Source organism: Typopeltis vanoorti, chromosome 7, assembly GCF_054136105.1.
Source record: "Typopeltis vanoorti isolate ZY-2024b chromosome 7, IOZ_Tvanoo_1.0, whole genome shotgun sequence".
NCBI lineage: Eukaryota > Metazoa > Arthropoda > Arachnida > Uropygi > Thelyphonidae > Typopeltis > Typopeltis vanoorti.
In genome coordinates, this window is record NC_143555.1 from 152,997,867 (window position 1) to 153,025,363 (window position 27,497).

The 27,497-nt window shown below is 34.6% G+C and overlaps 2 protein-coding genes across 2 annotated transcripts in view; one reads left to right on the forward strand and one right to left on the reverse strand.

The window, feature by feature from the left end:
- The window catches only part of LOC150105220 (uncharacterized), a 102,670-nt gene extending 87,216 nt beyond the window's left edge, over positions 1–15,454 (forward strand). Inside the window, exon 7 of the mRNA XM_090395540.1 lies at positions 8,583–15,454. Coding sequence (XP_090251666.1) covers positions 8,583–9,748 — 1,166 coding nt within the window. The 3' untranslated portion in view covers positions 9,749–15,454. The remainder of the gene's footprint in view (positions 1–8,582) is intronic.
- A 248-nt stretch (positions 15,455–15,702) lies between these two features.
- LOC150105222 (gamma-glutamyl hydrolase-like) overlaps positions 15,703–27,497 on the reverse strand; it is a 185,721-nt gene continuing 173,926 nt past the window's right edge. The window contains exons 8-9 of the mRNA XM_090395541.1: positions 24,538–24,684; positions 15,703–15,999 (exon numbers count right to left, since the gene is read on the reverse strand). Of these exons, the coding sequence (XP_090251667.1) occupies positions 15,860–15,999; positions 24,538–24,684 (287 nt within the window). The 3' untranslated portion in view covers positions 15,703–15,859. The remainder of the gene's footprint in view (positions 16,000–24,537; positions 24,685–27,497) is intronic.

Consider the following 27,497-nt stretch of genomic DNA (forward strand, 5'->3'; position numbering starts at 1 on the left):
TTATAGTATATTAACTTGATGCATCGAGTAAAGAACTTTTATTGAAATTAGGTTAAGGAAATTATATGAGGGAATAAGTCAGGATTAAGATCATAAAGCACGACGTTAGGAGAGAAAATAATAAATATTGCAGCAGTATGGTATCTGTTGGGAGAGAATTTTTTTGCACTGTTTAGATTCGTTTTAATTCCATTTTTTCCTTCTCTAATTACATTAAATACTGTAATTACTCTATTTGTCACCAAATATATCAGTACTTACTGTTATTGTTTGTGTAGTGGATCATTAAACACTCCTATTCACAAGATTAAAGAATAATAATTATTATTATTATATGACACCTCCAAGGAGTCCAAAAACTCATCGAGGGAGGGCACCTACTCTACAGTTCTCTGTCTCCACCACTCAATCCACCAACTACAGTGAACCGCATCCCACTACCACCAGTATTTCACAATCACAAACATCCATGCCCACAGCAGGATTCAAACCCGCAGCCTTTTGGCTGGAGAGTGGATACGCTAACCACTCGGCCAACCAGGTTGGCTTATTGTGAATCAATAAAATTATAGTAAATCAGCCATAAATTAACACACCGTCATCATCAGTGCATCAACCTAATCACAAGGCAATGCTAGAACAAAGAACATTTATCTTATTTACAGAGCTGAGCTATGTGCCGGTGTTCCACCATATGGATGGTTACAAAGTCAAAGGAGATTACAATTGAAGCTAAAACTAAAATTAAATTATTTGAAATATAAAACTTAACAGAATTTAGATAAATTAATGAATGATTCTCAGCATATATATACCTGTGTGTGCGCGCGCGCGTGCACACACATGTTGGGTTATTCAATATATGTAAAAGGATAGGGTGAGACTTTCCCAAATCTTAGTGGTAGATAGGCAGTCATTCCAATTTAAGTCTGAAGAAGTGCTTCAGCACTCTCTTTAGTTAGCCTCTCTAACCTAAACCGGCACCAACATAAAAAGTGATTATTGGACCATTGGATATTTTGATTAATGTCCACTCCATCCTAAGCAAGGCCAGCATGGAGTTGTTACAAAATCAGATCTCATCTGATTTTGTAACCACCCATATAGTGGCATTTTATCATCAGGCTCAGTCCTGTAAACAGGATAAATTCCTTGTTCTAGATTCATTTGGTGATTATGCTGATCCACTGATGATGCCCGTTTAATTTCTGGATCTAAATCCTTTCAGGGATTTAGATCCAATAGCATATTCTGGTCTCATTCCATCTTTTCTTTGGTCATCTCTGACTTCTGTATCTTACAACTTGGGTGGTATCGGAATATTTTTTTGGATGGTCTTGAACTTTCCATTCGTTCAATATGTTCAATCCACTTCTTTTGGTATTCATATATTTTGTCCAATACTGAATCCGTTTCTAGTTCTTTACATATTTCTGTACTTTTTTTTTTTTTTGTCTCAGAGAGTATAGCCTGCTGTCCTATGCAGGAGTTTCTATTCTTTTTTTCCTTCTGCAGTTTCTACTGTCCCTAATTCCATACAGTAGAAAAGATCTTGCCAAAACTTTATAAACTCTTATTCTTGTATGCTTTTGAACTCGGTTAGGTTTGAAAATATTATTGATCATTCTTGTTATCTTTAGACAGTCTAAAATTTTGATATCAGTGCTAGCTTCTTTTGTATATGATACAGCACATCCAAGCTACACTGGTGTCCAAAAGCTAAGGACAAACTACTTTTTTTATCTGTATATGAAAAAAGTTTAATGACTACAGAAAGGCTTAGACATTGGTTATACATGCTTATTAAATTACTTAAGGAATTTACAACGTACAAATGATATAAATTAAAATTAAACTTTAATCTATATTCCAATATTTCGGCAACATCACGTTGCCATTTTCACAGGAACTTAAAATAAAGACACGTGCACGCAGGCACTACACACAGTAACTGAGGACAAAGCAGGAAGCCTCAACAAATTTGGTTGCATGAGACTGCTCCAAATTTGGGAGACTTACATCAGAAGACCTTCAGCCCAACGGCCAAGAATACATACATAGCCTGCTAGGGGGCACCATTAGAACTTTTAGGACAGCTTCCTGCTTCGTCCTCAGTTACTGTGTGTAGTTCCTGCATGCACGTGTCTTTATTTTAAGTTCCTGTGAAATGGCAACGTGACGTTGCCGAAATATTGGAATATAGATTAAAGTTTATTTTTAATTTATATCATTTGTACGTTGTAAATTCCTTAAGTAATTTAATAAGCGTTTATGACAAAAGTTACAAATTTCCTAAGGATGTAGTTAAAGAATTAATGTACAGTGCTCACAGAAAATTATATGTCCACACCAAATTGCAATGTAGCTCTCACAACATTGTTAAATCGGTAATTCGTCGGCTGTCTTTGTTGTTATATCCTTACTTTCATATAATGTTATTTCGTAAGTCGTAGGTTCAATCTTATTATATATTAATTTACTGTCTCTAGAATCTATCCTTTTGCTTACTCAAAACTTTGTACAATCAAAGTCCTACCGGCTACTCTATTGTTATGTCGCTATTTCTCTATGTTATATCTTATTCTACCTCTATAATAACTCTCCTTCTAATCTATTGTCGTGCTCCTAAAATACTAATTCAGATTTTGTTTCCTCTTCGGATATTGGCAAAATTTATATTTCACTGCGCCAGCCAATATCCTATAACAGAAGAGACTCTTGTTCAGGGAAATAATTCAAAATTTAAAAGGATACACACAATCATTTATCTCACGCTAGCGCTGTGCAGATTCAGTTAGCAGTCGTAGACCGAATCTCACTTAAACACTTATATCTAAATTCCTTCCCGCCCAAAAAGTTCAATTTCATAAGTGGTGGTTTGAATTCGTAATCAGGCATAACTCAGGTATAAGGTACAAAGCATGTTTATTGGAAAAACATAAAACATTTTACAGTTATTTAAGTTTAAATGCCCAATGGGTCAAAATTCACTCTAAGTTAAGGGTTATACTAAATGAATCAGAGCAAATTAAATCCTTCAATTATGAAAGGATTAGGTTTAAGCATAATACTACTACTATATAACTCCTTTCACAAATTACTCACAGAATACGTATTGAACACTTTCATTAATACTCTATCAATAATTACCTTAATTCTAAATTTCATTTAAGCAAGTCTAGCCATTCACAAATCACTGCCTATTTAACAACTCTTCTTTGTTCCACAAGGGCTTAATTAATTCAGTCAAATTCTCACTAAAAGTTCTCTACTAGTGTCCTTTAGTTACAACACACACAAATTTCTTGTTCTTCTAAACAAAATTTTAACATAGAACGAAAACTCTTACATTACCGGATCCTTTCAGATTTCATGCCGCCATCTCATGTAGGTCTGGATTACCGTACTGCATATTCTTCGGCTGTCTTTGCGCCTGGTGATGTACTACGCTTTTTCTTCTAATCGTTTCCGACTGTTGCATGCTGTCTACCGCTCCGCAGGAAACTTTCTCCAATGGGACATTCTGCTAAGGCTCGATTCCACATAGGTCGTCGTATCGCGATCAGCTCCACTTGAAAATCTTCAAGCATTCTCAAGAAAAGAACCGCATTGAATAGAGGGCGCCCTCTATTCAATGCGGTTTTTACCCACGAACCCCATCGTTCATGCCCCTTGGGTGATCCTACACTCTCGCTAACCTGTCCAGTTACATTATTCTAGGTAGGCACTCTGACGTCATATTTCCACGTAGGTATAGCCTCCATCACTACGCTCGACTCATACCGATTATACGTGATTATTCCAGATTACTATTATAAACTTTTCTCAGAATTTCGCAAGGTACTAGACAGCTTACTTGGGAATTACAAATAACCTAGCAATAACTCTCACTATATCGCACACATGGACTATACATTATTACAAGACATAAAACAACACTTTATAATTATTAGCCGATGTGCAGATATCTCCTTAACAAGTAGTAGTTTATCATGTTAAATCCTGAATAAAGAATTTACTTGTAAAGCTCTGCATTCAGGATCTAACAACATCATAACAAGAGGCAAACTGGCCCACTCCTCCTTCAGAGCAAGGATAAGGCCTTGTTTGTTTTCTGGATGGAAATTTCAGCTTCTTCCTATTGCATTCCAAACTGTTCTGGGGGTTGAGATCTGGAGAGCATGTTGGTCACTTGATTTGATTAATATCCTCGGTTTCCAGAATTATCTCCACTGATCGTGTATCATGTACGATGGGACATGGTATTGTCATTCGTAAAAATGAATTCTTTGCCTACAGCATCATGGAACAATCGAACATGATGTTGAAGAACTTCGTTGCAATATTATTCACCAGTCATAATCCCTTTTTCCAGCACATGTAGCTCAGTGTGTCCATTAGGCATAATGCTTCTGCACACAGTGACCCCAGCACTGTCATATGTATCCCTTTCAAGAACATTCTTGCAATGGTAAGTGGTTACCTTTCACACCAGATCAAGTGTTGTTGAGAATTGGAGAAAAGACTAAAACGACTCTCATCTGTAAAAGTGCATTGGCCCATTGATGTCTTGTCCAATTTTTATGGATACAACGCCACTGAAAACGTGCTCTACGATGAACTGTGGATAAAGGAACATAGACAGGCCTTCTAGCATATAGGCCTGCTTGTTGCAGATGTCTTGCCACAATTTGTCGAGATATCCACATGCCTGTGCTTGAATGGAGCTGACTTGTAAGCTGACCTGTGGTGGTGCATCAATTACATTTTGCTGTTATACCCAAAAATCTGTCTTCGTGATCCATGCTAGAGTGAGGGCAACTTCTGGAACACATTCCACTGTTTGAAATGCTGTCCAGAGCCTGAATATAACGCTATGTGCGGTTCCAAAATCTCTGGCAATATCAGTAATTCTGTGGCCATGTTTTCCAATAATTGTTCTCTGAGTGAAATCATCTAGACGATGTTTACCTTCACAAAAAGAGCTTCCTTCAAACACAATTTGCTTAGCACAGCCTTTTATCCTGTTGAGTGCTGCCATGTAACCCCTTTGTGTGCAATTCAAAAATTTGAATGTATATCTGCTTTAGCTCAGTCAGTATAGAACAAAGCCCTTCGGTTGGAAAGACTTTGGTTTGATTCCTGTTCGTGTAGTGAAGAACCTTTATCTAGTCTCTTTCGAATAAAGGTGAATTAGTCAGTATCATCATATGGAAGTAGAGGGTTTTTCACCCAGAAACTTGGGTTTTTTTGTCTCTTAGAACAGGCAAACCAGTTCTGTTAACACACGCATCTACAGACACTCGTGGAATAAGGATTAACCAATCTATTTCGTAGGATTTTCGGTTTCGAATGCCTACACAGTGAAGTGTGGTTCTATGTATGAGCGTAAATCAACAACAACTCACCTTCTACTCAGAATCGTCAGTTATATAAACTGCTACAAGCTGATTCGTCTGAATTTTCAGTCATGATTTTACTTCTGATAAAGAGATAGTTCTTTAAAAGCCATGATTTTTGTTTTGTTTGGTGATATTTGCATTCGAAATTTTTTAGCAATTATGTTTAAGGAGGATATTGATCTTTGGAGTTCATTTTCACTTCTTGCTATGATTATCTGGTCATCTGCAAGCAAAAGGGCATTAAGTATTGTTCCACAATCTGTTTTAAATGCTGGTTTTATATTTTTCTTCGTTTTCTCTATTATTTCATCTATATAGATATTAAATAAGGGTGGTGACATTGGGCATCATCGACAGACCCCTCTGTTTATCAATTTCCATTCTGTACCTTTTCATTGATTCTTACAGCTGTTTGTTTGTTTTGATACCTGTTAGTTATTGCAGTAACAGTTGATTTGGAATGATTTGAAAATTAGATTCTTAAGTACAGTCCACAGTTTGTTCCATAAGACTGTCAAAGGCTTTCAGGTGACTTTATACACAGAAAACAGAAACACACACACACACACACATATGCTGTGTGTGTGTGTGTTTCTATGTTTTATTCCTAATGTTTTTCCATTGAGATTTTTAATGTAAAAGCTGGGTTGATGTACAATTGTTCTTTTTGGAAGCTATTTTTGTTCTAGTTCACAAAGTTTATTGTCTACATATAACTTAAGTTTTGAAGATAATATACAACTTATAACCAGTATTTAGGATACTTATTCCTCTGTTAGTTTTCACAGTTGTGCTTATCCCCTTTTTTATATATATTGGAATGATAATTGTCTTATTCCAACTTTCTGGGATTTTTCCTTGATGCTAGATATTGTTAAATAATTTAAAAAGTCATTTGATGATTAGGATACATGCATATTTAATACATTCTATAGTTATTCCATCTTCTCCGGGGGATTTTCCTGTTTTGCTTTGCTGTATTGTTTGTTAATTTCTTGTAATGTTATTTCTTCTACTGTATAGTTAGTATTTGATGATGAAAAAAGGTGATAAACCTTTTGGCAACTCCCATAGGCACAGATGACTTGCTACTGCTTCTGCCTGGTATCTCCAGCTCTGGGCCTGGCTCCCACTGAAGAGACCTCAATAAAGGTCGAAACTAGTCTGGGTAGATGGCCAATCCCTTTAATGCATAACAGTATACATATCCACATAGGAAATGTGTTTTGCATTATGGGAGATACTGGGTTAGAAGTGCCTGGTAGCTTGCTCCACCTTTGCCACGAGTTGCCTTGGTGTTGCACTACTTACTGGATAAGATAGTACAACACTATATTTAGTCCTGAAGATATTTTCAGGCGCAAACTTTGTTTGCTCTCACTGGGATAAAGGATTAAACTAAATCTATTATATGTATAGTTAGTAGTTAGTATTATATTCGTTTTTAGATTCATTACCATCATATATTGCCATAAGTTTTGAAGAAGTCCAGCCAGGTTTTCTCTTTGATTATTCCAAGTTTCACTTTTTTTTTTACCTCCTTATTCATATTTCTTAGAATTTTGTATCTATTTGGTCTCTTCACTGTAAGATATCTTTTTTTATAGCAATTTTGCTATGAAATTATCCCATGTTTCTTAGACATGAGTGCAATTAAAAACTTGTCTATGTACTATATTTAATGCTACAGTAAGACTTCTTTGTTTTGCCTGCATCTGTAAATAATATCTGTGTGGGAGGGGATATAATTTTTCACAATACAGAGTCATTTTCATACTTACCTTCTGAAAGCATAGATGTAGTGGGTAAAAATCCATTTATTCCTAAATGCATAAAAGTTAATCCTTCTATAATTTACAAGAAAAGGAATGATCTCCTGATACCAGAAAAATATTAGCATATCTGGAACAGGTTAATTTGCTCACTTTGTGCTCTATCAGCACACAAGTAATTCATGTCATGCCCAGACAAATTGTCTGATACACATTATTCGTTCAATGGATATATCCTTTCTGTAGTTTTTCACCCTCACTTTAATAAGGTTTCTTTTTTCCCCTTCCCAAATTATGCCTATTATAAATACAAACATGTATGTCTAGAGATTACAGGATAATATGTAATTTGTTCTGCCCCATACCACTTATGGACACGCACATAATAGAACTATAAATTATTGGTAATTCATTGGTGTCTAAATAAATACTTCTTTTCGTGTCTATTCTTTGTCTCCTTAAATGTGCAATTTGCATATACAGTTCGTGTCTCCTCAACATACATATAATTTAAATTACTAAAAGGTGTAAGGAATTATGTGCAAATTACCAACAAGACATAGATAGACTTTCCCTTAAGTACTGGTTTGTAATATATCCTGAACCAGTCCCCCCACACACACACACACATAGTTTTGGTTTTGATGAAAGCAAATCTACAATTTGTGGTATGCCAATCAATATGGTTAACCAGTCCACTTTCTGATTGGTCTATTATTTGTCAGGTTTCTGGTTTCATTAGTTCTTACATAGTTTTCTAAGCCACTCCTAACTGTATCAAGTTTGCCATCAGAGTTTTTTTTTTGCTAATTTTTTTCTCTCCCATTTTGTTTAACTGATAAGACCTTAGAGGTCTTATCAGTTAAACAAAATTCAGGATAGGTTCAGGACAGTTAACTCTTTTACATATTCTCAAATATTAATGATTTCATGTTTGTTTCCATTATCTTCATTTTCACATGGTTCTGCCATTGTGCCATTTGTTCATCCCAGTAATTTCCTTCAAAACTATCATACCTGTGGTCTTTGATCAACTGTTTTATTTTTTGAATTTGGTCTGTTTGTATCTCCAGCCATCAGACAATGAGATGCATGCCTATATTACTTGTAGAAACACACTGGCTTGAAGACAAATGAATAATAGCATACATCTCTTCCACCATGCTCATTGTCTGTTTTTAATTCTTCCAGTATTAATTAATCTTTTTTTTTATTGTCCCAAAGATATTGCTTAGGTTTTAGTGATGAAATGCATAATGTTGTGTTTATTATAGTTACATGTGAGTTTAAACTTAATGTCATGCTAGTGTACACAGCTCTTTCTCTCATAAATAGAATATAAAAATATTAATTCTAGTTCTGCTTTCTCTGTCATATTTTTAATTTATGTAATATTTATGATTTGCAGGTGAAAAGCCTTTTCCATGTGATGTTTGCAATAAGGGATTTTCCAGTGCTGTTGCCCTGAAAGAGCACAAAGCCAGACATAGTAACCAGAAACTTTACAAGTGTTCAGTCTGTGATCGAGAGTTTCGACAGACTAGTTGTCTTAAGCGTCATCTTGTGACACACAGAAAAGAGACCCCATATGAATGTAAACTATGTGACCGAAAATTTTCACAACCCGCATATCTGCGTTCACATATGTTGGTACACACTAAGCAGCGTGCTCATCACTGCACACATTGCAATAAAAGTTTTATTCACCTTTCGGACCTCAATAGGCATAAAATCATTCATACCGGAAAGAGACCATACAAATGTGAATTATGTGGCTTGGGATTTGCTGACAATTCAAGTCGACGAAGGCATCAGAGGGAGCATGAATCTAGATCACAGCCCCATGAATGTCAAGTTTGTGGTTATTCATTTAAACATCATACACAGTTAAAATCTCACCTCACAAAAAAGCATGGCAGTACTTCATCAATAAAAGGAGATAATGGTACTAGTATTGTAGAAGGGAGTAGTATTCTTTTAGAACCACCATTTGAACATGAAGTTATATCCTGTAAAATGGCACCAACAGGTGATACACTGAAAGATTTTATGATTAATGGTTGTGCATTAGTTGCAGCTCCATTAGTAGATGGAATATCTCAGAGACCTGAGCCAATGATTGAGAACTGTGTGGCAACTGAAGCAAGTATGACTCATTCTGGTGAAATAGTAATGATAAATAGCTGCCCAGATAAGTCCAGTATAAGTGATATACAGTATATGGAAAATGCCACAACTCAGCTGCTGGATGAAAAATGTAGTGCAGTAAATGCACATTTAGAGACTATTCCATGTGAATTGGATTATGTGAATTCTCCAGACTTTAGTAGTCAAGATTATTATAACTGGTTGTCCAATTTTACATCTGTTTGTAAATTGCTTCCCAGTCCCATAGATACAAACCTATTTATAAAAATTAGTCAGGTTCAGAAGAGTATTACAGATGTTTTAGCTTCACCATCAGGAGTGCTGTCAAACAAGGAAAACTTTAAAATTTTGATGAGTATTTCAGAAGATCTTCATTTCATTACCAGTGGGCATCTAACCTATGTTCTAAACCAATTACAGGATTAAGATAGTTTGCTTTTTTACCTGTATAGATGATAAATGATCTAATGTATATTTCTGTATGTATAATATGACAAAAACTCCTTATTTCCTGGGGAGGGGTGAAAATTTTAAATTGTGGAAAGCATAAATTGCAGGAAATAGGTGCTATAGATCGGTGCTTCCCAAACTTATGGATGCCAACCTTTGGAAAAATTAAAATATTTCACGACCCCCATCTGAAAAAAAAAATCACAATATAGAGACATATATTATTATAATATTTATTGTATTTATAGTCAAGATTTTGCGTTTGCAATCTTTTTTGTGTTTCTTATCAATACCTTTGAAATGAAACTTATAGAATAAGCATATATTCATTAATCGCCGAAATATGCAAGAAGCAAAATTTGTGAACCAACACTAATGTGTAATTTTTTCCATTAAAATATAAAAAAGAACAAAAAAAGAAATAATAAATAACAAAAATTAAATATGTTTCTTTTAAAATTAAAAAAATCTACTTAGTCTTAAAACACTTTAAATTTGTTTTCATTATTTCACAGGCCGTGAAATACTTAAGTTAATACTCAACAAAACTTACGGCCCTCAAGGGGGCCGTGGCCCACAGTTTGGGAAGCGCTGCTGTAGATTACTTAATAAAGGAAATATAGAAACTCTGAACTCATAATATTCATGGAATGTACTGAAAAAAATTTATGAATGATCAGACTTTAAGAATTAGACTAGTTCTTTAAAGCTGTGGTTTGATAGGCATGAATTTTGACTGCATTTCCCATAATGCATCACCCACAGAATCTAACAAAGCAATTAGACTGAATTTTTCATGCAACACTACTTAAACAACCACATAAAGCATGATCAGAGTAGTTTTAAGTATATATTTTTTAATATCAACGACACTGTTTCAACATAAATGTCAGATCATTGCTTGTTAAAAGTAATCTTTCAGATCTGTTAGATTTAGCCATCTGTGATGGAGGAACAGTTGGCACCATTCTTTTGTATATTATAAACTTTCATTATAGTAAATGAATAGCTATAGTCATTAATAACTATAATACCTTCCTTCATGGTTACATGGTGATCAGAATTCATTATAAAAATTATGGAAACAACTATCATGTTAAAGTAAAACTTCAGTTAACATAAACCAAAATAATCACTCAACGATTTGACCTTCACATTAAGGTCATCATCTGGAGTATATACATGTACAAAGAAACAAGCCGCACTACAATCTACATGATATGCTCAAGTTACATTGATTTGGCCAACCATTAAAACTAATGGCTTTACTTCTGGTGAAAAAAAAAACACCTTACTGCATAAATATTAGAATCCTGTTATTAGTATTATCTATTTGGTTACAAAAATAAATTAAGCTAGAGAGCAACATGTTCACACAAAGTTACTCATATAAGTATACATATAAATTAAAACAAAACAGTATGGATGATGGCCAATAAAAGTTGAAATGATTGCTTAGAGTCCTAAAATCAGGATTTGCTGGAAAACTTGAAAAACTAAGTAAGCTGAATGTTTGCCATCCAAATTCTTGGATTTTTATGCCACCATTATTGTTAAGATTAGGGTGGTTAATCAAAATTTCATAGGCTTCTTTAAATTTCTGTTCATACCAAGTTTTTGTATGATGTAAAGAACATGTATTTTTCTAATCAGTTTGGTGTAGTGTGTTAAGAGCATGATTTGAGATGCCTGCTTCACCAAAATTGTTAAATTTAATGTGCCATTTGTGTCCTTTTTTTTACGGATAGGGATTGTACATCCAGTTTCACCAATATAAGGTAAGTTATAGGTGCATTAGATATGTTAAACTACAGGGTGAGCCAATGGGGGATCCTCTCCCCCCATTATGAATCAGGCCTATGGCTGGGAGGGAGGGACCGTTTTTAAGTTTACCTGACTGTAATCTGTGTGTTCATGGGGTTGATTTGTCTGTTCTCAGGGACAAAAAAATCCAAGTTTCCAGGTGAAAAAACCTCCTACCTCCATATAATACCAGCTAACTCACCTTTCGTTGACTCCTCACGTGATGGATGGGAATCGAACCCAGGTGTTTCCGATCAAAGGACTTCATCTATACTGAGTGAGCTATGGAGGCTCATAATTTACTAAAAACAACTTATGGACACAAACTGCCATGAAGGAAAATACATTTAGTTTCATTGGCTCACTGCAACAACCAGCAACCAACAGATATTTTCCTAAATCTGTACAAACATATTTTGTTGTGTCATAATAATCATGCATGTTTGGTATTGAAATGTATGGTAATTTGGATACTTTTTGAACTTATATTACACACACACACACAGAGAGAGAGAAAATGAGTATAACTGAAGATGATGGTTTAAAACCATACAAAATATCAGCAGGACTAAATAGACCTGTTTCTTTTTAGACAAACCAGTTATATCAAGTCAAAAATAATAAATTTGCTCTTCATAAAAAGTTATTTATAATAAAACAACATTCTTGATATAGACATTAGTCATGCTTGGTTGTTTATGCTTCTATTCCACACAGTCATTAATCAAGTAAAAAGGCTTATGTGTTGGCAGTACATGTTAATTTATCTAACAGTATTCATTCACAATACAAAATAATAAGAAAATAATTAATATTTAGTAACTTATTTGCTGGTATTATATCCCAGCATTTTCAGAGTACAAAAACAGTTCGTTACAGTACATGAAACAGCAACAATTTGGTATAACAGTGGGACTAGTTTAAAAGAAAAAGATGGACAACAGAAGAAGCTAGAGTCCTAATTGGTGTCTTCTATTGTTGGATAAAGAGAGGAAGAAAACAAATATTAATTTGATCTTAAAATGACTCTCTCCCAGATTTTCAGTAAATAATACAGCCATACTTGTTGAGGTTTGGATTATGTTTAAAAGCTACAGATGATTCCAAAAACAATCTCTCTGACTTATAATGACTTCTGTACAGCACTTTTGTTTTCTTCTATTTCCAAAGTAGTCCTGACTTGCCATTAACAGTCATTAATTAGACACTTGGCCAGCTCATCATCTAAGAACGTTTGATTATTAATACCTTACCACATTTAATTTTCTTTCTTCTCCCATTTCATCTTCCCCTTAAGTGTTAGGCTTATTGGCATGCTATGTCCAAGTAATTTGTCCTTATACACCTAATTAATGCAATATAGGACAGTTAAGCTGGTCTACTGTCTATCAATTGCAGGTATTCTCTGGCCAGTTTGCTCTGTCTTGTAGGATGAAAAAAAACCTAAGTTTCATGAGGAAGAGGAGAACTCATCTCATTATGAAGTTGTTAACTCACCTTCAATCTCATCTGGGATGCAATAAGTTCTGTTGCATCCCAGATAAGATTTGAACCCAGGTTCCTTCCACCCAGAAAGGATGTTGATATCACTGACTGCAGAGGCTCTGCTACTTCAACTATGATTTTAAAATATATTTAGAAGAAAATGTTGTGAAATAAAAGATCTCTAATAGCTTATTTAAGTAGTGTGATGTAGAAGTAACTTATACAGATTGTACATATTATGTAAATTTGCATAATGCTATCAAAATCAGATGCTGGATTTTCAGTGTAAATATTCTTTTGTCAACTTGGTGAATTCTTCAGATTTTTATCCTTATACATAATTTAATCACCAAGATATTCTAATTTTTAGAAACTGAAATTTTTCACAGTATGGAGATTCCATGATAAGTGCTTGAGAAACACTTGATGAAATTGTTTCTCCTGGGACTAAGATTAAAGATGTTAGCAGCGAGGGAAAGTGAAAGATCATTATGTTGATGGTCACTAATAATCTAGCAGGTGTGGTATGTGAAAAGATATGAGAGAGTTTCTGGTAAAAGCAAATAAGAATTGATAGAGTAAAGATTGTGAATTTGCTGCCGCCATATAGAATGGAAGGAGGAACACTCACAGGGAAGAAGGGAAATGAATTTTATATTAGGAAAGGATTATACAGTTACTAAGAAAGTCTGTTTTGAGGTTATTTTGAGAGTGGATTTGAAGTGCCTATATAAAATAGGTGATATTGATAAGTAAATATTTATTGAGTTTTCTTAGATTAGTGAGTGTATTTTTAGCATATTATTGTGGTTTTTAATCATGTGTTGTATTTTATGTATTTACTAATATATTTGTAGACAGTTAATTTTAAATTAACAATGTCTCTTCAGATATATTAATAAATGCAGTAAAAATTTATAAGAAGAATAGAGAGGCAAAAGCTAACATAGCTGCAGATGAGAATCTTTGCCCCACTGAGCAAAAGCATTACAAAACAAATAGTGATGATACGAATAAAGATAATTTGACATATGAAATTTCAGGTTTAAAGAAAACTCGGACAGAATATGAAAAATAAACAGAACAATAAGAGGTAGGAAAGTGCAGAAGTTGGGAAGAAGATATCAATGAATAATAAGAATGAGGTAAGTCAGAATGTAAGAAAATAGAAGTAATATAGCACAACAATTTGTTCATTAAATTTGCACTTTATGATGGAGTCACTACTTTGAGCTTTCTCTGTGCAAAAGTTAAGGATTGCTGAATTCAATAAAGAAACAGAAAAGAAAAGAGACGATAGTGCTCACAAGAACAAACGATTTAAGTGTGATAAATATAGTGTGAGGAGGAGATAAAAGAATTGCTGGAAGAAGTAAAAAAAAAGAATTAGAGAAAAAAACTTTGCCTATTGCCATGATATAATAGTACAGAATTAAGGATTGTGATAGCAAGTGATTCAATGTGCAGACTGTATAGAAGAAATGGGTGTGAGCTTTTGGATCTGTGAAGTGAGTCTGATGGCTTGCACTTGAATGGATCCCGCATTATGATCCTAGAGAAATTATTTACTGCAGTGAGACCTAATGCAGAATCAAGTTATGGGAGGAGCAGTGTATATATGAAAGTTCAGCTGAGATATGTAAATGTGATGATAATCTGAAAGAGAGGGGATGGATCTGTATACTTGGAGTTTGGGCATTTTTGAGTGTGTGTGTGTGTCGGGACTGGAAAGAGAAAGTTGCCCAATTGAGACCAGCAGATTACAGATATAAGTATATGAAAAAGCCAGGAGGTAGCTTATGTCTATTATATGAATAACAGAACAAAGAGATTGAGTTTTTTGCCTTGGTGAATATATTTTGGCATAAGATTGTTGGCATTAGTGAATTCTGATTTTTAGAGTCGAATATAGTAACTAGAATCAAGTGTAGAGGGTATAATATTGCTTTTAAGTTTAAGAGGCATTTTTGAAAAAAATATTCAAAGTGATTCAACTTGCCTACAGAAGATTTATTGAAAACTGAGAATTCTGTAGTTAAAAAAAAAAAAAAATTAGTCAGATACGAGAACTGAATGTTCTTCAGAATGATTCCTAATGGTGAAATACTGCCTCAAGAAATCTTTATCAAATAATTACATTTTAGAAATGTTTTCTTATGGTGGCATTTCACTCTCTCTCTCAATTTGGATTGTTCTTTTCCATTTTTGTAACAAAAATGCACCAGGTCCAACTGCATTTGGTTACAGTAACCCAAGAAAATCGGCAAAACAAACTTGCTATATGTTTTTATTTCAGTTTAACTCTCTCAATTCATGTAAGGATTAAGCAGCACAGTGATCATAGTGAAATCTGATAACATTAGTTTTGTAGCAATTTTTTTAGTTCTAATGAACATATTTAAGTTATCAAGACAGTTGTTGCATTTTACTACACAATATAATAAGAATAGTCCTATAAATGAATGTGTGCCAAGCAAAATATTTTTTCTCAACAGTAAGTTTCAGCAGAATGGTGAGAATTTAAACACAGACATGTGAACTGATGTTTTATTCCGGAGGTCTTATGTTATTAAAGGTACACTTTTGTAATTTTATTCAGAGTTGCTTTCTCAAAAATTTATCTCTAAGACATGCAAGATATATATGCTGTAGAATTTTATTTATTTATAAAAGGCAACATTTCATTTTCTTTTTTTTGAAGCTAAACTGATTGAGCTAGACAAGTAAGTCGTTCCAGCTTAACCATTAATTTACATTCCTGAATTAAACCATGTGATAGCTGGAAATAAACTATGTTATTTAGAAGAATAAAGACACATTGAAAAAATAGCTTTGCTCAAATTCTGATTTCTGTAAACCTGTGTATACTGGGCTGTAGTTGTAAATCAATGCAGACTTCTCCTCAGTTTGGTCCACAAATGTATGAAAATTTTTTCGAGCTGCAATGAGAAAATAAAAAAAAGGTTTCTTTACACATGTGAGTTACAGACATAATTTGTATGTACTATGCATATATGTGTATGTATTACACAAACCAGGTGCCTATGCATTTTCATGGTAACATTTCTGGTTCCATAATGCTAGACTGCCAGAAGAAATAACCATTATAATTTCTTAGATATGTGAAGAGCCAAAGGCTTTCTACTATATTCGGCATGAAACTCTTTGAGTTTCTCATTCGGCTAAGAAACTATATGGGATGTAATATCCCTTAACTTAAACAACATTATAATTTCAATTTTAGTTACCAACTAGAGGAACTTGTTTTTTTCAAGGCTGATGATTAAACCTTTTAAGAAAATGTGTTGGATATTTTTATGAAATGAATGATGGTCAATATGTGTGAAAAAAATTTGTAAAACTAGATTTATTGCAATGTAACAAGGATGAAATATTAAGGCAATAAATCTATTTATACATTGGAATCTTGATAGATCACAGATTAATTTCGAGGAAAACTGTTGATTGGAAGTCAGTAACGGTGTAAATTTTTCATTTAGCACTATCATAATTATCCTGTACATCCCCAGGGTAACTATCAGGAATTTCATGATGATGATGATGATATATATATATATATATATATATATTTTTTTTTTCCTTCTTTCCAGCCAGTTCCACAAGTCAGTTTTTGACACACACAACTAAAATTTTTCATTCCACGAACCATAAAAATCTACGATAGAATTTGCACAAGTTTAGATAACAATATGAGTTAAAGATCACAAATAGTAGCAGTTGATTGTTATCTTTTTATTCCTTGTTGGGGAATAAAAAGCTTTTGAGGATTTATCTATATAAATCTGGTAAACTAACATTCAAACAGTGAACCCAGCAGTATATTCACTGCAGATGACATTTTCTGTGACAAATTTGCCATTTATTTATTCGTGTGGGTTCCGTTTCCCACCCCCCCTGCTCCTCAACTTCCCCTTAGAATTGTTTGAGCATTTCTAATGAGGGATTAAGTATGCATTTTTGACTGTGGCAGCGTGCGTTCACAGGGCCGGAACCCTCTAAAACCCTCTACCAAGCAGATGGACAAGTGCCACGAACACTGAAAGGTATCTGAACATTCTGGACAGTGCAATGCTTCCTACCTTGTGGCATTCCTACAGAACTGACTATTGTCTCTTTCAGCAAGATCATGCACTGTGTCATGTCATAAGGTGGCTGCTATAACTGCATGGTTTGTGGACATGAACATCACCACACTTGATTGGTCCCCACAGAGCACTGATCTCAACCTATTAAAATCTGCGAGATGAACTGGAGCATCAGGTAAAGTCACCTGATGCTCCAGTCATTGCAGCAAAAGGAGAACATGAAATAGTGAAAGGAAACATGGCTGTTTGGTCCTCACACTATGGTGTAATGATTCTTTTCAAGCAGTATATACACTGACATTTCTCTTGAATATTGAATGCTTTTTGTCGCTTCTTGTTTCATTTATTAAAAATGTACACAAATTCACATGGAGAGAAGAGGCAAGGAATAAGAAAAGTCTCATTGACTATGTTATTGTTGATAGTGATGTTTTCTCCCTGGTGCAGGACACCAGAGTGTACAGAGGATTTGAAATTGGAAGTGATCACTATTTAGTCTTGAGCAGGATAAAACTGAATTTCATATTGAAAAGAATAACATGTAAGAAAGTTTTAAAGCGAATAAAAGTTGAGCAGCTCTCAGATGTGAATTGTAGACTAAAATACACAAAGATTATTGAAGAAAAAATGAAAGAGTTTGAGAACAGGAATCAAACCTTGGAGATTCAGGGGTGGAAGGGGTGGTGAAGCGCAATACATAGCCTCTCCCACTCAAATGTCAACCTCACCTTCCCGTGGTCCATCCTGTTCTAAAAGTACAAACGAGGCACTGGCGACCGAGTATGGGCGGTATAACCTTAACATCCTAACAGAGTAAATGCTGTTAGATCTGCCTGTCCAGAGGCATTAGGTAGCAGCCCTACCACTGGACTTACCCAGTGACAGGTGAGTAACCTGCCCTGGGGAAATTCAAAATACTTTCAAGTTTCATGCAAAGAAAAGCCGCACGGACTGTCAGGGAAAAGACCACAACCCAGGAAACGGTAAACGAAATTGGAAAAAGGAACACATAATGAAGATTGCAACATGGAATGTGAGAAGCATTGCACACAAAGAAGAACTTGATAAACAACTAAACCAAGCTAACATAAAGATATGTATAGTAACAGAAACAAAGGAAAAACAAAAAGGTACAAAAGAAACAAACAACTATATACAAATCTACAGTGGGGTAAAAAAAGAAGAAAGAGCAAAAGCAGGTATAATGATTATGGTACATAAATCTCTAAAGAACAATATTGTATATTACAACTATTTGAATGAAAGACTAATAGAAATTAGACTCAAGACATTAAGAGGCCACATAACAATAATTGGTGCATATGCACCAGAAGAGGGAAAAGAAGAAGACAGTAATATATTTTATAAAGAATTACAGAATGCCATAGATAAAACAAACAAAACTGACTATTTACTGCTAGCAGGAGATTTAAATGCCAGAATAGGAAACAAAAAATACAAAACAAACATAGGTAAATTTGGCGAAGATACATGTAATCAAAATGGTTGCAGATTGCGCGATTTTGTCATTTATAATAATATGAGAATAATGAATTCAATGTTTAAACACAAGGAAATACATAAATATACTTGGTCAGCCAGAGGATACAAATCAGTAATTGATTACGTTATCACAAATTTTAAATTAGCGGAGTTAATTTTAGACGTAAGAGCATATCGAGGCTTTGAATTAAACTCTGATCATTATACGGTATCAGCAAAAATTCGTTTTAAACCAAAGTGGCTAAAAACACACAGAATTGAAAATTCTTACCAGCCAAGCTACAAAATTTCTTCATTACAGGATCCTCAAGTTAGACTACAATATCAAAAATGCACAAACTTAAAAACAGAAACCACACATGAATCAAGGGACATAGAAGATGAATGGGAAAATTTGAAACAAATTCTCACAAAAGCTTAGGAATAAAGCACAAATGGATTAGAAAAAGAGGACTACGAGACTGGAACAAAGAAATAGAAAATATAATAAAAACCAAAAAGGACAGTTACCAGAAATGGCTAAATTCCAAAACAATAGAAGCAGAAATAGAGTATAAAAGAAATAGTGCAATTGCAAAAAGAAGTAAGGAAAAAACATAGAGAAAGATGGAACAATTTCGTAACAGAACTAGAAAAGGATTTATTTAAGCCACAACCCAAAACCTATAAAGTAATAAAATACATGAATAAAGAAATAAAAGAAAAGATAAAAATACAAACAATAGATTTAGAAAAATGGGTGACCTATTTCCAAAATCTCTGGACAGATGAGAACAATGAATTAAAATTTTATAAGACAAAGAATGACCTAATAGAAAATATCACAATGTTAGAACTGAAAAATATAATAAAGAAGATGAAAAATAGGAAAACGCCAGGAGAAGACAATATAAATATAGAACTATACAAAAATGCAGGTGAAAAATTTAATGAAAGACTTTTGAAATTTTTTAATATGGTTTGGATGTCCGGAAAAACCCCTAACTCTTGGAAAAAAGCACTGGTCATCCCAATCTATAAAAAAGGAAATAAAGACAATTGCAATAATTATAGGGGAATTAGCCTGCTGAATACAGGATATAAAATATATGCAGGAATATTAAAAGAGAAACTAAGCAGAATTGTAGAAAACAAATTACTAGAAGAACAAAATGGCTTCCGAAAAGGCCGATCCTGCATAGATCCAATTTTTACTTTAAAATTATTAATAGAAAAGAGAATTTCAAAAAGAAACACGTGCCGTTTATTGATTATGAAAAAGCTTTTGACAAAATTAGTCGACAAAAATTGTTTAAAATATTAACCAATTTAAACATACCAAACCAACTTTTACAATCTATTCAAGAAATATATACAGAAAATAAAATAGCAGTTAAAACACACCTCAGAATGGAAAGATATATCAAGAGGAGTATGACAAGGATGTACCCTCTCACCTCTGCTTTTCAATATATATATAAATGAAATATTAACAATCTGGAAACAGCATAACCCATTTGGTATACAAATGACCCTGCAAATGAAGATAGATACACTACTATTTGCAGATGATCAATAGTATTAGCTACATCAGAAGATGAGTTACAAAGATCATTAAAATCATTAAATGATATCTCAAAGCAATATAATATGACAATATCTAAAGAAAAAACAAAAATAATGGCATTCAAAGAAGAAAACCCAATAAGAAGTAAAATAGTGATAGATAATAAAATACTAGAACAAGTAAACACTTTCGGATACTTGGGATGTGATCTATCATACGAAGAAGAAAAAGACATAGACACTAAAATATCAAACTTTGTCAAAGTAAATGGCATAATAAACAGTATATTTAAGCCATCCCTGGTACAAAAACACACTAGAATCAGACTATATAATGTCTTGTCAAAACCAACTCTACTATACGGAAGCGAAACATGGACCATGAAAAGGAAAGATGAAAAACGAATTCAAACAGCAGAAATGAAGTTCCTCAGAAAAACAGCTGGATATACCAAGTGGGACCACAAAACAAATGAAGAAATCTTACAATCCCTGAAAATAAAACCAATTAATTACTACATAAAACAGTATAAACAAAAATGGCTAGAACATTTAAATTGAATGGACAACAGCAGACTACCAAAAATATTATACAGATACAAAATAAGTGGAAAAAGAAGAATTGGAAGACAAAGAAAGAGATGGCATGAGACCGGAACAGGCCACATGGCCTATATTCCATGTTAGGAAGAAGAAGAAGAGATTCAGTGGCAAACTCTGAAGGAAACATTGATTGATTCTGCCAGAGAGGCATGTGGTGAGGTTGTTTGCAAGGATAAAAAAATCAGAACTCCCTGGTGGACAAAGGAAGTTAAAGAGGCAGTGAAGGAAAAGAAGAAAGCATATCAAAAGGTCCTGTCAAATAAGTCAGCTTGTTCTCTTAGAGAATATAGAGACAAATGCAAGAATGCTAAACACTGTGTAAAACTAGCTAAACAAAAGTCATGGGAGGACTTTGGCAAGAATATAGAAAATAAATATCAAGGTGGCGGCAAAATATTCTGGAGGTTGTTGAAGAAGCTTAGGAATGGAGGAAAGAGTGCTGTAAAAGGAATTAGAGATGATAAAGGTGACACGAAAAAGTGAGAAAAAGATATCCTTGAAGTATGGAGTAATTACTTTGGAAAAACTGCTAAATGAAACAAGTGATGACAGCACATTGGTAAAAAACACTGACCGGGCATGCAGTCAGGAATACATATCTATACTTGAAATAGAAAAAGCCATCAAAGGCTTGAAATGTGGAAAGGCAGCAGGAGTAGATGATATTTGACCAGATACGCTGATGTATGGGGGTATAAGAGTCTTACAGTGGCTGCACTGCATAGTTCAGAAAGCCTGGAGAGAGGGACGAATTCCCGATGATTGGAGTAGAGCTATCATAGTACCCATATATAAAAAGGGAAATAAAACAATGTGAGAATTACAGAGGTATTTCCCTACTGAGTGTTCCTGGCAAGATCTATGCAAATATACTTGAGAAACGGTTGAGAAGAATTGTGGAAGAAAAGCTTGGTGAAGAACAAGCTGGATTCAGGCCAAATAGAAGCTGTCAGGATCAGATCTTCACTTTACGACAAATAGTCGAGAAAGCATGGGAATATAACAGATATCTGTATTTAAGTTTTGTCGATTTGGAAAAGGCATATGACAAGGTGCCAAGAGAGAAGCTATTCAATACGCTACAGTTATCTGGTGTCAATGGGACATTATATCAAGCAATACTTAGTCTTTATTTGAGTTGTAAGTCAGCAGTTAGAATTGAAGGAAGTACGGGAAGATGGTTTAATGTTAAATCTGGTGTGAGACAAGGATGTACATCATCTGCTGTCAACCAAGTCTTACTAAAGTCTGTAACTTTTGATGAGGTTGCACCAACCAATGACAAACATATCCTCTCTGTTATTCCTTATGCTTCTGGCACTAGTATGTATGAATTTCACTACACCCCTTAAGTTCACAATTACCTTTGCACTTTGTAGTGATTACTCAATTCATTTTTGTTATGGACTAGATTCCATATTTTTTTGGTTTGATCTTTCCTGTGGTCTTTTTCCTGTCAAGACACCTGTCGAACTAACTTTTCTCAATCTGTTTAAGTGAATGTTGATAAAAAAAAAAAGCAAGAAAATGTCTGTAATTGTTGATGAAAGCACAATGGTAAAAGGCAATTTTTTTTTGGTTATTCTCCAGCTCACTCACCTCAATGGCATCTGCATACATACCTGCAATCTTCTTAACAGCTCTAGTTTCTCTGACTTGCACTTTCACACCCTCAGTGAACAATACTTTCTCTGACTTAACTCCAAGTCCACTGAAGCGCAATCCATCAGCCTTACACAAGTCTTTCCATTCATCAAATCCCATTCAAAGGTCAACAAACTGCACACCTTTCATGTTGACTCATTTGCAGTTATGGCACTTCTCAACTCATCTCTATTACTGTATGGCAGTGGACACAATATTTATTCTCTCACTCTTCTTACTACTTTCAACAACTTTGATATTTTCTCTCATAACATACTTTTTACCTTACAAGTCATTAGTCCCAGTCAAAACACTCTTTCACTTTTACAACTTGAGTCCTGATAGTTTCACTGAATATCATTAAATTTTTTTCACTAGGTAAATAAAATTTCACCATGTTCTTGTTAAGTACTCCTCTTTCATAGATTCACCACAGGAAAAAAAAAAATTCTTACTCTTCTTTCACTTTATCACGTTCCTTTTTCTCACCTCTTTTTTCCTTAGCTCTGGCATCATCTGACATTTCTGCAATACTCTGAGCTCATGCTTTGTCCTGTGAAGGACTCCATGTAAGCAAACTGTCTTTTTCATGATATTCTCTTTGTTCTCTGGCCTTTTACCATTGTGCTTTCATCAATAATTGCATAGACATTTTCCTTTTTTTTTATCAACATTCACTTAAACAGATTGAAAGAGGAAAAGTTACTTTGACAGGTGTCTTGACAGGAAAAGATCAAGATTCAACTGGATTGATTCAGTTAATGAAATGTAAGATCTGACAATATTGGAGACCTCACAAATAACAGATTGATTGGAAAGAAAATTGTTGACAGGCAGTTAGTAATATTTTAATCTTACTTATGGTTTCCTGTATACTCCCTTGAGAGTACATATCATGAATTAATAATAACAATCATGAAAAATTATTTCTGTTATCGCAAATAACGCTGTGTAATTTTGCCGGCCTGGTTTGCCAAGTGCTCAGCATATCTACCCTCCAACCAATACGCTGCAGGTTTGAATCCTGCTATTGTCATGGATGTTTGTGATTGTCTGTAAGTGGGAGATGAATTTCGTCATCTGGTGTGAGACCACCATCCCACTTACTGGAGGATTGAAATGACTTGAAAAACTTACGTTTAGTCTCTAGAGCAGGGTTTCCAGACTAAGTATAAAACAAGTAAAAAATATATAAAATAAATGAAAATAGAAAAAGATCCTTGGCTCACCCACCCACAGTACGATGTACTGTGTTGACACGGTTTACAAATAAATCTTCCATGGATGGGAGCTACATAAAAATAAATAAAAAAGTGATCAACTGTTCATAAGTGAGAGATTCTGTTGTCATATCTGATCTTCAGGTATTCCAAAGGCTTAACAACCTCCTCATTACCCACCACCACCACTCTTCATGATGAGCACCAAGCACTGCTGCAGACTTCAGCTCTGCATTTATCCATTCCGAGCCATAGTTGGATGACCTGTGTTGATGAGTGGTGCTGACCAGAAATTTTTTTAATAAAAGAAGTATTTTCCAAACTTGTTCTTGTTTAGCAAATATAGTAACAAAGATTGTAGAAATAATATTTTCAAATATCAAAGTTTGCATACAGCATTCAGTGATACTGATCATTAAGCAGTTTTGATTTATGTCTATCTCTCTCTCTTGTTGCTTTATTCATTTAGGAGAATGAAGTGGCATTGTTTCCATATTATATAGGATTGTGTTGTTATTACATGGCATTTAATATTACCACTTTCTGTAATCCAGTTTGATGGATAACTAAAGCACTAATTCTGTTCTGATACTAAATTTCATGGAATTTATGCAATAGATTACAATCGGTTTCCAAAATGTCTCATTATTTTTTCTTCCCTCCTAAAAGTGCAAATTTATATAAAAGTAGCAAAAATATTTTCAATGAAAAACCTTTAATTTAATCTGAAGCAACCTAAAAAAACTACAATTTTGTAGGCTCACAGGGGCATGTAATAATAATAATTGAACAAATTTTCAATATAAATTACATTCACCAAATACAGAATTTAAAAATTGTTTTTAAATAATCTTACCCTCATTTACAAAGAAATTAGCAAAATGTTGTCCCACACGAATTGCTTCATAGGAATGAGGAGTGTTTTGATTATTTTTTTTCATCACAAATTCAAACTGATTTTTTTCAGGATGCCAAGCTGTTCCATAAATTGGATAATTGTAAGCTACAAAAAAAAAAAAAAAATGCAGTTAAAAACAGATACCATTAAAAATATTTTATGAAGGAAACACTGAAATAACTGGATTGCTAATTTATATTATATGCTCTAATTGCTTAATAGACCTTAAGTGACATGAAAAAGACAAATGCTCTAGATATATTCAAAACAAATTATTATTATATCACGCCTCCAGGGAGTCCAAAGACTCATCAAGGGCATCTACTCTACAGCTCTTCGTGTTACTACTCCATCAACCTTTCATCACCTAACACCATCTACCGTTGACTATCACCACTAATACTTTCACAGACAATCACAAACATCCATGCCCATGGCGGGATTCAAACCCGCAGCCTTTTGGCTGGAGAGCGGATACTCTAACCACTCGGCCAACCAGGCCAGCTTGACTTTCTTTTGACAAATGCTTGACTTTCACTATATATATTTATAATATTGTCCAGAGGCATGTGATAAGAGCAAGAAAGTACAAAGTACATTCTTAGAAAAAGGATACTGGTGTGGTAGTAGCACTTGCAGTTGATTTCACGCACTTCCATCTCAGTATAGTATCACTGATTATTGACCTGGGATAGCCAAATTTGTCAACACTTTGCTGAACAGATAGGCCTGCAACTGGGCATCCTACATGTTCATCTTGATCAGGGTGGAATCATGAGGAAATTAAGTGTAGAGGACATAGGAGAGGATGGCTTAATATTGTGAAGGAGCAAGCAGGATATATTTGAGGAAATAAATAAATTCAATGTCAATAAGGCAATAGGACTTGATGACAAATCATCATGCATCTTAAGGGAATGTTCCAGGGAAATGGCAGTAGCATTGGCATGCCTGTTTAATAAAAGTCTTGTAACAGCACAGGTTCCAAGGGAGTGGAAGGAGGGTAAAATTGTTCCACTACAGTCTTATCACCACCTTTATGCAGTGGAACAATTTTACCCTCCTTATTACAGGCCAGTCTGTATATCTGGAGTTGTGGTGAAGGTACTGGAGACATTGGTGAGAAGTAGGATATAGAAATGGGTTGATAGCAGTATTCTCTGTGGTTATCAGCATGGGTTTGTTAAGGGGAGATCATGTTTCACTAACTTATGTACTATAACAAGGTGACAAATACCTTGGATAGGGGAGATGCACATACAGTGGTGTACTTAGATTTTGCAAAGGCTTTTGATAGACTACCACACAACAAGCTCTTAAATAAACTGAAACAGATGGGATTGTATAACAGACGTCTGAGTTGGATCAGTGATTGGCTGTTGGTTGGTATCAGAAAGTTGTATATGGGAGTGCGGCATCCTGAAAGAAAGTCACTAGTGGTGTGCCATAGGGGTCAGTTTTGTGGCCATTGTTGTTCAGTTTGTATGTTAAAGATATTGGTATGGGTTAAACTAGTGATATGCAGCTGTTTGCAAATGATGCAAAAGTGGATAGAGCAATGCAGAATCAAGCAGATGTTATGGTCTTACAAGAGGACTCGTAAGACCATAACTTACAAGCTTACCTGCCCATTCATGCATAGATTGCATGAATGGGCAGGTAAGTGAAACTATTAGTTCAATATTGCAAAGTGTAAGGTTTTGAGATTTGGTAAGCAACGATAGGATGCAAAGTATACACTTGGTGGGGAAAATTTAAAGAAAACAGAGGAGATGAGAGATCTAAGAGTGATGGTGGACAAGGACCTGAAAATCAGGGGCCACAATGCACAAGTTGTTAAGATATCACATTCGATATTGTTGGAAGTTTTTTCACTTGGTTAGACTAATAAATTTAGTTTAATCCAAATTTTGCGCCTGAAGTATCTTCAGGACTGAGGCAACTCGTGGTAAAGGTGGACCAAGCTCTCATCACTACTTGTCTTAGTATCTCCCATAATGCAAAGCACATCTTGCAGACATTTATAATGCTATGCATTAAGAGAAGGGCCACTACCCAGACCGGTTTTGACCTTTATTGAGGTCTCATCAGTGGGAGCAGGACCCAGAGGTGGTATTAATAAGGTGGAAGCAATGGAGAGGTCATATTTACCTATACGAGTTGCCAAAAGGTGTCTCACCTTATTATTAAATTACTCTGGATTTAGAGAAAGATGTTGGAAGTTTTTTTCACTTGGTTAGACTATAATAAATATAGTTTAATCCTTTATCCAAGTGCAAGCAAACAAAGTTTGCGCCTGAAGATCTTCAGTAATAAATTTAGTTTAATCCTTTATCCAAGTGGAAGCAAAAAGTTTGCACCTGAAGATCTTCAGGCACAAACTTTATTCGATGTGATATAATAAATTTAGTTTAAAAGGATTGAACTAAATTTATTACATCACATTGAATAATGGCAATGATGCAGAGAACCCTGACATGCAGAAATAGAGAGGTTATGTTTCCATTGTATAAGGGCTTGATCAGACCTCATGGATTATTGTGTACAGATTTGGTTGCTGGGTTTTCATGGTGACGAGGATATGATGGAAAGGGTCCAGAGAAGATTGACAAAGGTGGCCAGTGGTCCTTGGAATGTGGAGTACGAGGGCAGATTGAGAGAATGTAACTTGCAGAGCCTCGTGAATAGGAGGAAGAGGGTGTATAATGATTGAGACATATAAGCTAGTCACGAGTTGTTATTGCTCAACATGGAAGAGATTTTTCTAGAATGAGATGGGGGGTAGAACAAGAGGCTGTCGCTGGAAACTGTATAAGAAGGGTATGAGTAGAGGAGTGAGCAGAGGTTCTTTGCATGGATAATGGTTGGTGAGTGGAATGCATTGCCTGAGTGTGTATGTGTTGTGGGTATAGACATAT